Below are 17,008 nucleotides of genomic sequence, written 5' to 3' on the forward strand. Positions count from 1 at the left end.
CAGTCCTGCTCCCCTTCCCCTCAAGAGCTCACTAACCTCCGCCTCAGAGGATGTGGTCCAGGAGGGCCAGTGTATGGCCCCTGGGAACAGAAGGTGTAAGCAGCCAGCCCGGGTTCAAATAGAGAGCAACCATTTTTAGCTCTCTGACCTGGGCTAAGTCACCCAACTTCTCCATACAATTGTTCTATTCCGTACGAATACTGCTGAGACGATAGTTCCTCTCTCCTGAGGGTCCTGTGAGGATTAAATGTGATGATGGATGCATGGTGCCCGATATTGAGAAAGCACTTAATAAGCATTAGCTATTATTACTTGCTAGTACATTTAACTTCTCTGAGGTTCAGGTGAATAGGAATAGGAAATTACCATCTGAGTCTTGGGGTTGCTGGTGACAATCAAATAAGACGGAGAGGAAAAGGGTTCAATTCTGGGCTGCTGTGACCTAACACAGACTCAGAGGTCAAGCTCCCTGGGGGCTTTGCGCATCCTGGAGCTGTGGTCTGGAAGCCTGACTCTCCCCCAACCGGTGAGGATCGCCGTGTTGGTTTTCTGTTACTGCTATCACAAATTAGCACAAATTCAGTGGCTTAAAACAAAACAAAGGTATTATCTCACATTTCTGTGGGTCAAAGTCTAGTATGGGTCTGCTAGGACTAAAGTCAAGGTGTTGGCAGGCTGTGCTCCTTCTAGAGGTTCTAGGGGAGAATCTATTCCCTGCTCCGGCGGTTGCTGGCAGAATTCAGTTAGTAGGGTTGCAGGACTGAGGTCCCTCCTTTTGTTCCTTGACTTGTGGCTCCCGCTTCCATCTTCAAAGGCAGGTGGAGAGCATCTCAAGGCTACCCTTTTAATGACCTTTTACTTCTAAAGGCTCATGTGATTAGATTGGGCCCACCTGGATAATCCAAGATTCTCCATCTCAAGGTCCTAATCACATCTGCAAAGTCCCTTTTGCCCCGTATGATAGCATACAGATTCCAGAACATAGACATCTTGGGAAAGGGTCATCATTCACCGGTCACAGCCACCCAGCATGGGGCAGCCTTCTGACCCAAAATTCACCTCCTTTTCCAGGGAGAGGTCTGTGCAGTTCCCTGTGCAGCGGGGACCTATGGCCCCAACTGCTCATCCGTTTGTGGCTGTAACAACGGTGGCACCTGCTCCCCAGTAGACGGCTCCTGTACCTGCAAGGAAGGTAACGCGCCTTCTCTCCCAATCCCACCCCCTTCCGATGTGCGCGCTGCCCAGGGGGGCCACCAGGGGCGGGGTCTACGCTGCTCCTGCTCATCCGCCCGCGCGCAGGGTCAGGGAGCCTGTATGTCAGGTTCCAGCCACCAGAACCCAGGCCGGGGGCTTCAACAGGAGATGAAATAAAGGGGATTTGCTGCCTGACATGAGAAGAGCTGAAGGAGGTACAAGGGTAGGTGAGCAACCAGAGATTAGCAGCTGTGGGAGGATCTGCTGCCACTCCTGGGAGTGAGGGCCACCTGGTGGAGCTGGGGCATGGACAGAGGGACAGCTCAATAGAGCTGGAGCATGGAGACACAGCCCACTAGAGCAGTGTTTCCCAACCTTCTCTCATGATGAGAATCACCTGGCGGAGTTGTTAAAACACAGATTCCCGGATCCCAACTAAGAAGTGCTAAACTAGAATTTTTGGGAACATATAGGTAAAATTGTATACTTAACTAGTGCTCTAAGACAGATTTTATATACAGAGCACTAAGTTAGGTATGCAATTTTACCTATATGTTCTCAAAAATTCTAGTTTAGCACTTCTTAGTTGGGATCCGGGAATCTGTGTTTTAACAACTCCGCCAGGTGATTCTCATCATGAGAGAAGGTTGGGAAACACTGCACTAGAGGCTCGAGGCGGAGAAATAGGAGACACCTGGTGTCTCTCCTGCCCCCGCACTCCGGGTTGTGGGCCGGGTCTCCCATCAGCAAGCCCACCTGGGAGCCAGGGAAGGGGGTCTTGGGCGAAGCAGCTGCAGGGGTCGGCCCCCCTGGGACCTAGAATAGAGCAGGGGCGGGGAAAAAGGATATGAGGGCCAGCAGGCCAGAGACCAGCCTCCGAGTGGGAAACCAGGCCGTCCCCCAAACCAACGACCCTGAAATCAACTGGCTGACTCCACGTGGGCTGAGACAGCCCTCCCCCCTCAGCTGGTTCCCTGTCCAGGTGGCCTCATCAGCCCCAGGCCAAAACAGTGAGAACTGGGAGGCAGGAGGCCCGCATCCCAGCCCCAGCTCTCCTCACAGCCGTCACAGCCACCCAGCACGGGCAACCGTATTCGGAGTGGGCTCTGTGGAGTGTGTGTTCTAACCCTGAGAGGTTTGGGTTTGGGCAGGATGCCCCGAACAGAGCTGGGGGGCGTAAGCAGAAGGCTGTGCAGGGCCTGGATGGAGAGCCGACAGCCTTTCCCTCCCTCAGGGTGGCAGGGCCTGGACTGCAGCCTGCCCTGTCCCGGCGGGACCTGGGGCCTGAACTGCAACGAGAGCTGCGCCTGTGCCAACGGGGCGGCCTGCAGCCCCACGGATGGCTCCTGCTCCTGCACCCCCGGCTGGCTGGGAGACACCTGCGAGCTGCCCTGCCCGGTGAGTGTCCAGGGCTGCAAAGCACCTGGTGGGCCCAGCAGCCTTGCATACCCTTTCCCTGGAGTTATTTTGTTCACAGAGAAGAGCACAGATGGAAACCCTAGATCAGGTCTCAGCCCTACTTCTAACCTCTCCGTGGCCACTTTCCCACTTCAGGTCTCAGCTCTCTCATCTATAAAACGGCAAATACTTGGCAGAGGCGGTGATTGGCCCCCCTTGCCCCCTGCAGCTCTCGGTAAACATTAGTGGACTCGCATGTTTACCTGAGCCCAAATGCAGCTTCAGAATCTCACAATACGGTGCTATAGGATGGCCCTTCCTAATCCACCAGTTGCCTTGAAAGATCGTGTCTTAGCTTCTTTCTGCTTCCAGCATCTATCATTTTATGATTGGGGTGTGGGAGGCCTGAACCAAGCCCTATCCAGCAATAACCACCAGATGTAGCCGCTGGATCTCAGTCTTAGATATGACTAAGTTAAACCAACTGATGTGATATTGTCGCATGAGTCCTACAGTCCTGGGTATAAATCCTGACTTTTTCACCTGTTAGTTCTGTGGTCAGCAAACACATGCTGCTCTTTGGCCCCTTGAGTGTGGCTCTTCCACAAAATACCACGGCCTGGGCGAGTCTATTTTGAAGAAGTGGCATTAGAAGAAGTTTAAGTTTAAAAAATTTGGCTCTCAAAAGAAATTTTAATCATTTTACAGTTGATATTTGGCTCTGTTGACTAATGAGTCTGCCGACCACTGTCCTAGCTGGATTACCTTGGGCATGATACTTCCCTTCCCTAACCATGTTTCTCCTCTAAATTGTGAGTAGAATGGAACCATTGCATGGGGTCACTGTGGAGAGAACATAAGGCTCTTGATACCTAACGAGCACCCAACACGTGTTAGTCACCACCTCTTCCCATGCAACAAAGCATAAATCAGTCATTCCTCCCATGTGATTGATGTGTTGCAATCTGCAAAGTGCATTTCCATTTACAATTTTAATGGACGGTCATTGCAGCCCTCTGAGCTTCACCATGAGAAGCCGGGTGAGACCATCACCTCCCTCCTTCCGGACCCCACGCTCTTGTTAAAGCAGCCAGAGAATTCCGTGGAGGGGCTTCCCGGCCGTGGGGCTACCCAGTTATAAAAAACGTTCCCACTGTGCCCAGCCGGAGTCTCTGTGCGACCTTGTGGGGCAGTGGCTCTGTTTTGTCATCAAATTCCAACAGAAGTGCGTGGGGCTCCGGGAGCCAGAGCTGACCATTCCTCTCTCCCCTCTGGCCACAGGATGGCACATTTGGGCCGAACTGCAGTGAGCGCTGTGACTGCAGCCACGCCGATGGCTGTGATCCTGTGACAGGCCACTGCTGCTGCCTGGCAGGGTGGACAGGTAACCCCCTTCGGCCTCATCGCCACCCAAGTCCTGGAAACTGGGCTCGTGCGTGGTATTTTCCTTCTTCTCTTGACTGCTCTCTCTCCTTCATTACTTCCTCTAGCTTCCTAACTAAGCACCTTTCCCTTTATTTCCTGGGCTTCAGTTCTCCATTCCACTCGATTTGTGTAAACAAATATTGATTGAACGCCTATGTGTAGGCTCTCTCCTGAGAAGGGGCAAGCCAATAAAGAATCAGACAAAGGCTGACCCCTAGTGGCTGTTGGTGTTTGCAGAAGCTATGGTGCAGAGGGGGACCAGGAACTTCATCCTCAGCTCAGGCTAGTTTCTACATGACCTGTCATCCATCACTTTCCTCCCTCCCACTGCCCCACTCGGGCCCACCAGGCACTGCCTCTCAGCTGGCACTGCCTCGGCCTCCCCTCTTGCCCGGCCACATCCATTCTGCACATGGTGGCCAACACGAACTTTTCAAACCCAGCTCCTTTCCCATCAGTCCCTGCTCAGAATGCTTCCATGGCTTCCCAGGGCATCCATATAAAATCTAGAATCCTTCAGATGGCCTGGGGCCCACATGAAATTGGCATTGGCCCAACTCCTCTACCTCTCCTTTGCCCACTCCCATCACTCACTGTTCCAGCTGCCCAGGCCATCACCTCCTGCCTCCAGGCCTTCCTAGCTAGCCCCTCTGCCTGGATCACTCCCTCAGTCTCTGCACCTGATAAGGCCTTCTCCTCCACCAGATTTCAACTCCAAGGTCATTTCCTCTGGCAAGGCTCTCTCCCCCAGTTACAGTCCACCCCCTTAACCTTTATTTATTCTCATAATACCCTACATTTTTCCTTTTGCAGAACAAACCTCAATTGTAGCTACCGTATTTGTTTATTATCTGCCTCCCTTCCTCCACCATCAGCTCTGTGGAGGAAGGGGCCACATCCGCCTTGTTCACCACTGTGTCCACTGCCTGCCTCACACGGAGATACGGATAACACAGCAGTTCAGAGCAGCAGCCAGACTGTTCAGGATTGTGACCTTGGGCGGGTCCTTTAACTGCTCAGGGCCCGGATTCTCCATTCATAAAACGCAGATAATTATAATCCTTGAGACAACAGGGTCTTTTTTGAAGCTTAAATGAATTAATACCCGTGAGTGCTAACAGTGCCTGGCACAGAGTAAGTGCTCAGTAAATGTAAACCTTGAAGGCAGGAAGTGCTGAGTAATCATGTACTGCGTGAATGAACCCACTAGCAGGGCCCAAGGAGAAAGGAATGCAGGCACTGCTGCAGTGGATATCCTCAGATAAATAATTCGCGCCAGGCTGCTGAGCAGCCTCTGTTCTCGGTAAGCAGAAAGCTTCTGAGCAGCCCGGGGCCAGGGACATTGGCCGTGGCCTCCTCGGCAGAATCTTCGACCTGGCTCCCCTTGCCCTGCCCTTCAGGACACTGGCACCTTAGACTCTTACTGGAGCCAAGTAGAAATCCACTTTAATTTTTCACTGCCTTAATTTCAAGTGCGCCCGGTAAGATTTTAATGACATCTGGTGCTTAGGAATTCTGTCTTTGACGGACAGCCTTTCAGTAAAGCCTCTGCTGTTCTAAAGCTAATTTCCCCAAACATGGTCCTGAAGACATTTCAAAGGAGCGATTGATGTCTTGGGGTTTATCATGCAGAAGGAGACAGAGGAGAGATGGGGGGGGGGGGCAGACCCCAGCCACCCTCAGTGGCCCCTCCCCAGCCCCTGGCATATTCCTGGTGCCTGGCACAGCACCAGGGGTTCTGGGCCCAAAGAGTGTGTGTGTTCTCCCCTGGCCCCCAGGAGCCACAGGCTTCTTGACGACTGCCTCGTTACTAATTCATCTTGCCCTGCACACAGTAGGTGCTTACTACATGTTTCTTGAGATAAATGGAAAGGAGCTGGCCTATCACCATATATGGGTTTTCCTCTCAAAGTGAAGGAGACCTTGAAGATGAAAGATTCCAACCTGTTCATGCCACAGATAAGGAAAGGGGGTTGCCCAGGGTCTCAGGACATTGGTGACAAGAGATGGAAGACACAGGATTCCATTTTCAGGAGGAGCCATTTACTCATTCAGTTAGCATTTCCTGGCTCAGGCATTCACCAAGTCTTTGTGGCGGCTACCAGGTGTCCAGCACTGTGTCAGTCCTACCCGCAGTGAATGGCAAAACTCAAAAAGAGCCGCAGTCCCTGAGCACCCTCAGTGTCAGACATTGTGCTGGGCACCAGAGATGCAAAAATGACCAAGACGACATCCCCATCCATCAGAGTACCAAGGAAGAAGGATCAGAAGTGTTAGGAGAATCTCTGTCTTCAAATTGCTGGCAGGAAAGACAGGACTCTTATATATGAAACATTCAATCAATAGGTGGAGGCAAAGCTGTATGTTGGTGACTATCCATTAGATACTTGAATCCCTGGGCAGACATCCAGGAAGGCTTCCTGGAGAAGGAGACCCTATAGGATGAGGGCTGCTGAGCTGCTGCTGGCCTCGGGGCATGAACTAGAAGTCACAATATGTGGATTCTTACCTCAATAAAAACGTGGGGAGGGTCCTGAAAAGTGAAGCAGGGAGATTCCCTGGGAGTTAGCAGCCTGGGTGCTCAACACTCGAGGGCAAAGGAATTCCTTGGGGCAGATGGCAGCCTCTGGTTCTGCACAGCTTCCGGGTTTCCCCTTGGGGTCCCCTTCCCCAGGCTCCCCTGCAGTCAGTCCATGCTGCAGGTCCAGGACTCGCCTCTGCACACCCAACACTCCCCAGGGAGAAGCCTCCATCAGGGGTGGAGTGGGGCCCCCAGATTCTCACTGGGGAAAGACCCCGTTTCCGGGGGAAGCTGCCCCTCACCCTCCACACAGACACCTGCGTCCTGGGGAGGGAGCGGGCACCAGGCTGGAGAGCACTGGAGTGCAGCCTGCTGCTTCCCCTCCTGTCTGCTCTCTCCGCCAGCCCAGGTGGGCTTGTACAATTCCAGCTGAATTGGTCACACTGCTCTCTCTCCGCTGCTAGGACTAGCCGTGTTCAGTGGGCCTGTCTTCCTCCCTTTTTCTTTCTCTCAAAATCCCTGTCATTGTAACAAGGCAGAGATGATTTTTAAACTAATTCTGATTTTCTGAGCTCCTGATATTCACCTTCCAAAGCCACGCAGTCTCTAGGGTCCACCCAGTCCATCCAGCTAATTAATACAAGTGAGACATTCTGCCTGGAAACAAACCCCACCCCAGAGCTGGGGCCTCCAGCCTCGGGCCTTTGCAAATTCCTTCTTAGCCTTTGGCGATAATCACCCCCAACATATAATTTCCTCTCAGCTCTGAAAGAATGTGTAGGCCTTGCTCCTTTTTCTTAGAAATTCCTCCCCTCCCCCTTAGACCACCATTTGTCAAACTGAGGGTCATTAAATCCATTTGTTGGTCACAACTAGCTTTCTTTTTTCTTAATAGGATATATCAGAGTGCAGAGAAAATATCAGAGTGCATCATATACAGTAAATGTCATTTTTCAAAGGCTTGGTTTCTATTACACATGTGTGCACCTATGATATAAAATACATTTTGCACCGAGGACTGTGGTCAAAGAATCTGAAAAGACCTCACTCCCTCTCTGGGCCCGGCCAGAGCTGACTGGCTGGAACCCAGGGAGAACCAGTGGCTCCTGGGCTAACATGAGTGGGCCAGGAGCTCACTCCCAGTGTGCGAACCCCCATCACAGCACTCACTTGCCCCATAGTTGATTTTTCCCAGGGCTAGCCTTAGATACCAGCTAATATGTCAAAAAGGAAGGAGGGCCTTCATGATCTGGTCCCTTATTCCCACAATCACATCTCTTTGCCAAATCTCATTTTATACTTTACTAGGGGCCTGGTGCACAGAGATTTGTGCACAGGGCGAAGGGGGATGAGGGAGTGCTCAGCCCGACCTGCACCCTCTCCAATCTGGGAGCCCTCAGGGGGAGCCCTCTCCAATCTGGGAGTTTCTTCTGTCTTTGCAATCATATGAGCAAACTGTCTGAGACCCCAACCCAGTTTGGTCTGTTGCTCACAGGATAATAGAGGTATTTTTGTCTTAGCTTCATTGGTAGAAATTTCCTTGAAGTTTTAGGATATCTTCTCTTTAATTTTTCCTAGACACTCTGATTTTACTTATGTCTCTCACCTTTGCTTTCCCTCCATCCCCCACCACAACAGTAACTTGACCCAAGCTCACTAGTGTCTAGGACCGTGGTTGGCAAACTGCTGCTCTTAAGCCTTATGCAGCTCTTTGGCCCCTTGAGTGTGGCTCTTCCACAAAATACCACGGCCTGGATGAGTCCATTTTGAAGAAGTGGCGTTAGAAGTTTAAGATTAAAAATTTTGGCTCTCAAAAGAAATTTCAATTGCTGTACTGTTGATATTTGTCTCTGTTGACTAATGAGTTTGCCAACCACTGGTCTAGGAGATCCGTCTGAAACCAGAACTATGATTCCCAGCATTCCTGGTGCTTCCCACACTCTGGGTTTTCCGTTTCTGCTCTGTCTCCTGCTCTGCCAAGTCCTCCAAACCCCAGCTCTCCCTTTCTGCTCTTCGTCTGGCAGCTTGGGGAGCCAAGTTCCCTAAGCCACTCCACTCTCCGCCAGCTCTCCCATTCTACTCTCTGCCCGTTGTCTGTGTATGCAAATTAACCCACCATCTTTATTGGGTTAATTTGCATACTCCTGATGGCTGGTGAGCATATGGGAGGGATGGTCAATTTACATGTTTCTCTTTTATTATATAGGATGGTGCAGCCACACAGAACTATTTTTTCTTTCAAAGCATGATTCTCTCTCCTGCCTCCTGTTCTTTGCACATAGGGTTTCCTTTACCTGGTCAGTTTCCCCTTAGCCCTTAGGACTCAGTTATGGCGTCACCTCTTTCTGGAAGCCCTCCCTGATAGACCAAGCCTTGGCTAGGTTTTTCTTCTACATTTCTAGATGCACTGTTTGCCTCCACCTCTCATACTGCATGGTGCCCCTTCCCACCATTGTTCCTTAAAAAAATGTTTTTTTAATTGATTTCAAAGAGGAAGGGAGGAGAGAAAAATAGAAACATCAATGATGAGAGAGAATCATTGATTGACTGCCTCCTGCACTCCCCAATCGGCCCACAACTCAGGCACGTGCCCCAACCGGGAATCAAACCATAATCTCCAGGTTCATAGGCTGACACTCAACCACTGAGCCACGCTGGGCCCATTGTTCTTCCTTTTCCCTTACCCCTCTTTCCGCTGACCCGAGTCTGCCTCTGGCCCACAGGCATCCGCTGTGATAGCACATGTCCACCTGGTCGCTGGGGCCCCAACTGCTCTGTCTCCTGCAGCTGCGAGAACGGCGGCTCCTGCTCCCCGGAGGATGGGAGCTGCGAGTGTGCCCCTGGCTTCCGAGGACCCTTATGCCAGAGAAGTAAGGCTGAGCCCCCTTTCTCCACCCTCAGACCTCACCGCAGTCACCTCGTCCTCCCATCCACTCCCATCCACTCCTGCCCTTCCTCTAGTCCCCTCTCCCCCTGGCTTTTCTGCCCCCAAGTCCAGGGCCCAGCCTGTTCCTCCATGGAAAGAGGACCAGACCACAGCTCTTCTCTGTACAGAGACAGGCCCTCCGAGGTGTGGCGGGCGTGGCTCTCCCTGTATTTCTGAGGAGCCTCCCTTCATCACTGTGTGGAACTGGAAGGGTGACCAGGCTGGCTGAGGCCCTTCGGGCTGCTGACCACATCTCCCCATCACCCCCAGTCTGCCCCCCTGGGTTCTATGGCCACAGCTGCGCCCAGCCGTGCCCCCTCTGCGTGCACAGCGGCGGGCCCTGCCACCACGTCAGCGGCGTCTGCGAGTGCCTCCCCGGATTCTCCGGAGCCCTCTGCAACCAAGGTACTGTCTCAGGGGGGATGGGAGCCAGGGAGGTGAGGAGTCCTGGGAGGGAGGGAGGGTTTGGGAGTCTCATCATAACCTGTGGAGGTAGCTCCTTGCCTCTTCAGGGCTTGGGCCTACCTTTCTAGGACCTGGGCACCACGAGGCATGAGACAAAGCCACGATGCAGTTAAAGGCACAGGCTCAGAGAGGTCAGATCATTTCTCGAAGGTCTCACAGCTAGCAAGTGGCAGAGCAAGAAACAAATTCTGATGCCAAAGTCCACGCTAAGTGGATGAAAAATGAAACAAGCGTAGGTGAGGTCCTCATGGCTTACATGAGGGCCGAGTGGGAGAGGCAGACATAGCTGTGGGAGCTCAGAGGAGTCGGTTCTGGCTTCAGCTGGCGATGGCATCTTTGCAGTCCCCCTCCCCTCGCACTCAGGCCAACATCACTAATCACACACCACCCCCTTTCCTGTCTCAGCTGCAGAACCCTTCCCAGCACCGACTCCAGCCAACCCCTGCCACTCAGAGCGTATTTGCTTTGGTGTGCTGCTAACCTGGTTCTTGCGGGGAAGAGCTCTGATTGATAATGTTTACAAATTTCTATAAAATATTCCCACTCTGGCTGATTCCAGTGGCTTAACACCTGCCACAGAAATCCTGAGTATTTAACAACAGTGCAAAGGTCGAAGCTGGCTCCAGCACACACCACTGCTGATTGCAGCCCCCGGCTTCATGTTCCCAGGGCCCCGGGGCAGTGTGCATTTGGGAGATAGCTCCATGCTGGGCAGGACCTCCCTGGGCCTCAGCTTGAAAGGCAGAGAAGGAAGAAAGGCATTTGGGTAGAGGGAACGGCCTGGACAAAGCACAGGGGAGTGGACATGCGACTGCCCAACAGTAAGGAACAGCTGAAGGATGGCAGAGCTGCGGATGGGAAAGGGCTGAGGAGGTGGTCGGGCCTTCAGAACAGCTTTGAGCACAAGGGTATAGAATTTGCACTCTAGCCTGGAAAGAGGGAAAGGATCTTAGACTAAAGTAAACTTAGAGCTAAAAGCAATGTCAAGGTCATCTGTGCAGGAATCTCATCTGGCCTCTGCTTAAATACTTCCATTGAGAGCTGACTACCGCCCAGGGAACTGATTCTTTTGATGAATAATCACCACTGAGCTGGGCTATTTTTATAAGTGGATGGGCCGTTAATATGTATGAGTGAAAAGTTTACTCCATGATGCTCTGAGGTCATGAGAAGTTTGGGCCCCAGGGAAACATATGTGACAGTTTCATTTGCTTGCAGCCCTCCTAGGACAGCTTAATCATAACCTGACACATCGAGGTTTACTTATTAAACACCAGAGACCCCGCCATCAATACAGACAGGCTGAGTCTAAATTAGGACCTAAGCAGCCCGAGGAGTAACTCTCAGATCTTGCGATGTCTGATTTATCGCCCGCTGGCCTAATGTGCATTTCCCACATATAGATCTAATAGAGTTTGCTATTAATGGCAGCTGCCCTGGTTAAGTCTCAAACCCTGTAAAAAATTGAACTGACACTTTCTAATGACTAGCTTCCCAGCGAGTTACAAATTGCAAACATTGCTCATGCAGAATCATTAAACATAGATTAAATATAACCAGATGTTTTCTTTTCACCAGCCCCGTTCCCTCCACCACCCCTCTCTTCCTCACTCTTGATTCAGCTAAGAAGTGGACCAATTAACGTATTATACTGATCGCATTAGCAGCTCTGTGGGTGGATTTGTCAAAGATTTGTGTCCGTGACAAGGACTTGGAAGATAAGATGGTCTTGTTAGAGAAGCTCAGAGCTCGTTTTGGAGATGGGGGGAGTGGAAAGCTCTACCCAGGACAGGGGGGACGCGTTCCCCAAACCCACACCTCCCAGAGGGCCTGGACTAGTGTTTTTCAGGAAGCTGGAGCCAGAGCCTGAACTGCAAAGAGGAGAGATGTTTCTCGTCCTCCAGGCAGTGGACCTGCCCTGAAAGGAGCTAGGGGTTTTATCAGGAGCTCAGTGCCCCAATCAGCCACCCTGCCCATAGCAATTAACCCACAGCCTGAGGCTTGCCAGCCCATTTCAAAGATGGGGAAACACTGAGAGGAGGGATGTGGTTTGCTCAAAGCTAGTTAGCCAGTAAGTGACAGAACTTCCAGCTGTGTGACCCGGGCAAGTTACCTAACCTCTTAGTGTCTCACCTGAAATAGAGTTAATAGAAAGGAATAATAACGAAAATATAGAATAATGAGAGAGTTACAAGTTCACTGAACTCCTATTTGGAGCACTTTGACTAGTGCCTGGGGCACAGAAGTGCCATGGAGGGGCTTGTTGAACATACAAAACCTGAGCCCAAGGCTTTTCAACCAGACCACACTGTTTTTACTATTTGTCTCAACCACTAATCATGTCCAGGATCTGAGGCACAGATCCCAGGTACCGCGATCTGGTTGGGAAAGGGCTGGCAATACAGGTGCCAGGCAGTGCTGCATAAAAGGGGTGCAGCCCAAGCTTTGAGAGGCCTGGGCCCTGGGGAAGTTGCTTCTCTTCAAGAATCAAGACCTCCCCATGATCTCCGTGTGGAGTTCCTTTCCCATAACAGGAATGCAAGGAAGCCTGGAGGATGGAGGGCTGCTGGTACTGGGCTTGGAGGAGAGCATGCTGACCTGAGAGGAGCTCAAAGGGACAGGAACTTCTAGCAGAAACGATTGGAAGGTCGCTTCTGCTGGGGCCTATTTGGGTCATTTTGCAACGCTTCCTGAGTGGTTGCTGCATACCAAGAACTGTGCTGGGCACTCAGACTGCACAAAGAGCAAGAGAGCCAAGTCCATGCCCTCACAAAGCCTGGAGTCTAGAGGGGAACTTTTTTTTCCCCATTGTTGATTGATATATATATATATATTATTGATTTCAAAGAGGAAGAGAGAGGGAGAGAAATATCAATGATGAGAGAGAATCATTGATTGGCTGCCTCCTACACCCCCCCCCCCCCCCCCCAGGGATCAAGCCTGCAACCTGGGCATATGTCCTTGACCAGAATCAAACCTGGGACCCTTCAGTCTGCAGATGAACATTCTATCCACTGAGCCAAACTAGCTAGGGCCAGAGGGGAAATTTTTAAGCGCTGCCTTTCAAAGCAGGACCTGGGAGACAATTGGGGAGGGGGAGGGGGGGCGGGCAGTGTATTTCCACACACTCAGCAGCCGTGCCTACATGCGCAGAACCCAGGCCTGGCCTGAAACAGGCTCACAAGCCACAGTAACAGAAGACCAGGGAAGAAACTAGCAGAGTGTTCTAGAAGCTCTAACAGGAACAAATAGCCACCCAGAAGAGAGAAGAGGAAGTGAATCAGGTAGGACCAAGTTCAGCTATAGGTGACATTAAAAACCCAAAATATCTGGTTTGAAAATGACAAACATTATGTCCCTCACACATTAAAAATAAAACAAAGCAGGGAGAAGATCCAGAAGCTGGCCATTGGGAATGGTAGGACATCTTACATAGATGTCAGGGGCCCAGGCTCCTTCTCTCTCCTTCAGCCATTCCCATCCTCAGCACATGACTTTTATGTCTGATGAAAGATGGCTGCTTGAGCGCCAGCCATCTCACCCAACATTCTTACCCATAATCCACATTATCCTTGAACAAGGAGAACAGGCAAAGAGACACACATTTCTACTTCCCCTTGGCCAGAGTGTAGTCCCAAGGCCACACCAAGCTCTGTAGGAGCCAAGGAAATAAATCATTTATTCCAGGGACCATAGGCCTAAGGAAGGAGAGAACTGATATTGGAGGACTAGCGCCTCTTACAGAGGGATCATGCAGGCGGTGGCATTTAAGATGAGTCCTGTAGGCAGGGTAGGATTTCTACAGCTGGAATGAGGGTCAGGGAAGGGAAGAGCTGGACTGAAGATGGGCATGAGGCGCATTTGGAAAGTGGTGTGTGTTAGTGGCTCATCTGTCTAGATGAGGTAGATTAAGTGTTGATCTCTAGGATACAGATTTTATTCTGGGGCACCGGGGAGCCACTGAGGATGTCAGGCAAGGCTCAGGTGTGCCACGAAGACAACAGCTTCTGAGAGCTAATGCTGTAGGAAAAAGATGGAGGAGGGATTACAGGGGTGGAATGATAGGTAGATGCTTGATTTACACTCGGACCTAGTCCTAAAGTTGCTTGTGGCCTAGCTGAGGAAATAGCCTCTTCCAGGGGCCAAAGAGTGACTCCTCCGGGAGGGGCTGACACCAAACCCTACAAGCGACTCAGGTAGAAAAAAGCTTGGTGAGTGAGAGTTCCCTGTGGATCCAGTGGGGGGGGGGGGGGGGGGGGTTGCTCTCCTGAGGACAGGGCTGAGCTGAGGCTTGAGGAATAGGTCAGATTTGAAGAAACAGGAAATAGGTGGACAGGGATAGACCTCAGGGCCAGGCCTCCAATAAACAGCAGACAGACCTGCCTTCCACATCTATCTGCCCCTCTCCTTCCAGCTGCAAACGTTCTCTGCCCTCATGGCTATGGGGTTAGTAATGTTGGCCAGAGTGTGGTGATGGAGGGCAGTGCAGGGAGCACTGGAGGGTGCAGCAGTGGGATTCCCAGCTCCCCACTTGTGTCTGCGAGACCTCAGTCAAGTGATCCTACCCCAGGGCTTCAATCAGTTCCTCACCTGGAGGGGACGCAGCTGTGGGCACGAGGGGGGAACTCATTCCTGTGCAAATGGAGAAGGGCCAAGTTGGGCAGTTCCTACAGACCAGGATGGTCATGGCTGCAGTCTAGAAACTTCTGGGAATACAGCTGTGGGTGGTGGCCTGAGTATTGATGGAAGGGCAGGTACCAAGCTATCCTGTGCCCACAGTGTGTGCTGGAGGGCGCTTTGGGCAGGACTGTGCCCAGTTCTGCTCCTGTGCCAACAATGGGACCTGCAGCCCCATTGATGGCTCCTGCCAGTGCTTCCCTGGATGGATTGGCAAGGACTGCTCACAGGGTAAGCTGCTGCCTCCTGGGAATGTCCCCTACCCCAGGTAAGGCCCCCAAACACCTCACTCCTTGCCACTGGTGCCTCGACCTCCGAGACCTGAAATCTCCTGTCATAGGAATGTCCACCTGAGTCCCGCTTAGCTCTCTAATACGATGAGTTGTTAGAATTGATCACTGGTATTAACTGCCATTATCAAAGGTATTAATATTGTTGTTAGTACCATTAATATTGTTAATGCTGAAAATTGATACTCCATCAGCACCTGAGCAAGGAGTGGCCCCTACTCCTTGGATGGAGAGAAGAGGGGTCAAGGACTGACTGGCATGTTGGAGATAGGGAGTAGGAAGTGAGGTGAGGCCAGGGCAGTCACCTTATAAGGGTGAGGGCATCCTGTGAGTGGCCCATATAAATGGTCCTTGGCACAAATTAAGCCTAGAAAGGGCATTTTGGGGGCTGTTTATGTAAGGGGTATCCAATCCAACTGCTCTGTGTAGCTCCTTGGCTGATGGGTGAGACACAGCCAGGTAAGGTTTAAAGGAGCTGAGAATCTGGACTTAATGAAAATCCTGGGTGGCTGGGCCAAGAAGTGAACAGAGGAATTCTGGGAATACAGTACACCCACCACCACCACCACCACCACCCATAGTCAGGAAATGGCACCTGGGTGCATCCTGGCATCTTGACTCTGACGTGCACCCTCCCACCCTCTCCCTCCCTTCCCTCTGTTCCTCTCTGCCTTGCCCATACCCTCCCACCCCTCCCGCCTCCAGCTTGCCCACCTGGGTTCTGGGGCCCTGCCTGCTTCCACACATGCAGTTGCCACAACGGGGCACGCTGCAGCTCGGAGGACGGGGCCTGCCACTGCACCCCAGGCTGGACTGGACTCTTCTGCACGCAGCGTAAGCTCCGCCTCCTGGCTGCCAGCTGTTTAGAAACCCCACAGCTGCCTGCTGGCTGCCTTGGGCATTGTTCAGGCTTCTGTGAAAGGTGGGGGAAGGTGGTGTCCAAGGGCTGGGTGCACTCCCACCTCTAGGATAGAGAAGCTTGGTTGGATTCAGGGGTTAGAGCACAGAGTCCTGGGAGGTCAAGGCTGGCAGATTCCCCAGCAATCACCAAGACCAGACCACCTTTGGACAGTGGGGCCCAGAGTGAACAGAAGTGGCCTGTTAACTACACAGCCAGGAGACCCCAGCTTGGCTTCTAGTTCCAGAACACCTTTGTCCAAAGGACTCGCCAGCCCCTCAGTGTGAGGGTTCAGTGTGGGAATGGCCCGGGTGCATGGTCCCACTAGTCTTCACCCCGTGCTCAAAGAAAGGTGGCAGGAGGCAGGTCTGGTCCCAGGGGCACCTCCGCATTACCCGCATCCTGTTTCTCCAGGCTGCCCGGCAGCATTTTATGGGAAGGACTGTGGGCGCGTGTGCCAGTGTCAGAACGGTGCCAGCTGTGACCACATCAGCGGCAAGTGCACCTGCCGCACAGGCTTCACCGGGAAACACTGCGAGCAGAGTAAGCTGTCCCAACTCATGCCCCTGGGTGTTGGGGCCAGGCCTCAGCCTCCCACAGGGAAAGCTTCCCTCTTCAAGGGCCCCCCATCCCGGGCTCCACACCCTGCTCCCTTGACTTCTGGAGTTAACTCCCAGGGAAAAGCGCTGAAGATGGTGCCTACACTGGTGTCTGGTTTCTTCCTCCATTGGGTGGGGATGGTGGATTGTTGAGGCACAGCAGATGCCTGATGGGTATGGGACTTGGTTCTATCCTCCTCTGTAGCCCTTATAGCACTCAGCTTAGGGTTTAGCATGTGGAGGATACTGATAAATGTGTTAAATGGAAATAGGGATGCCCTCCAACTCGGAGGTATAGTTGCTGTCTACCTCCAAGTATTAAATCAAAGCATAGCGGGAACTAGAGAAGCAGGTTCTGGTCTGTGAGGCAGAGCTGCCCACGTATGGACAGGAGGGTGTTGTGTGCTGCATTTCGCTGTCTACCCAACTCCCCATGTTCCACAGGATGTGCCCCAGGAACCTTTGGCTATGGCTGTCAGCAGCTATGTGAGTGCATGAACAATGCCACCTGTGACCACGTCACTGGCACCTGTTATTGCAGCTCTGGATTCAAAGGAATCAGGTGTGACCAAGGTAATGCACAGATGGCAGAGTCTCAGGCAAGGGGCTGTGGAA

The 17,008-nt window shown here is 52.1% G+C and overlaps 1 protein-coding gene across 6 annotated transcripts in view; it reads left to right on the top strand.

Annotated features, from left to right (window-relative positions):
• MEGF11 (multiple EGF like domains 11) overlaps positions 1-17,008 on the top strand; it is a 329,202-nt gene that overhangs the window by 296,565 nt on the left and 15,629 nt on the right. For 5 of the 6 annotated variants that reach the window (XR_006741561.1, XM_036438502.2, XM_045581385.1 and 2 more), the window contains exons 11-19: positions 1,072-1,192; positions 2,429-2,592; positions 3,874-3,976; positions 9,262-9,408; positions 9,735-9,869; positions 14,709-14,837; positions 15,602-15,730; positions 16,209-16,337; positions 16,838-16,966. Coding sequence is in view for 5 of the 6 variants with exons in the window: in XM_036438502.2 (XP_036294395.1) it covers positions 1,072-1,192; positions 2,429-2,592; positions 3,874-3,976; positions 9,262-9,408; positions 9,735-9,869; positions 14,709-14,837; positions 15,602-15,730; positions 16,209-16,337; positions 16,838-16,966 (1,186 nt within the window). In the remaining variant the exon portion in view is untranslated. The remainder of the gene's footprint in view (positions 1-1,071; positions 1,193-2,428; positions 2,593-3,873; positions 3,977-9,261; positions 9,409-9,734; positions 9,870-14,708; positions 14,838-15,601; positions 15,731-16,208; positions 16,338-16,837; positions 16,967-17,008) is intronic. The other variant, XM_045581387.1, reaches the window with a different exon arrangement.

This window comes from Pipistrellus kuhlii, unplaced genomic scaffold (genome assembly GCF_014108245.1).
Source record: "Pipistrellus kuhlii isolate mPipKuh1 unplaced genomic scaffold, mPipKuh1.p scaffold_m20_p_1, whole genome shotgun sequence".
Lineage (NCBI taxonomy): Eukaryota > Metazoa > Chordata > Mammalia > Chiroptera > Vespertilionidae > Pipistrellus > Pipistrellus kuhlii.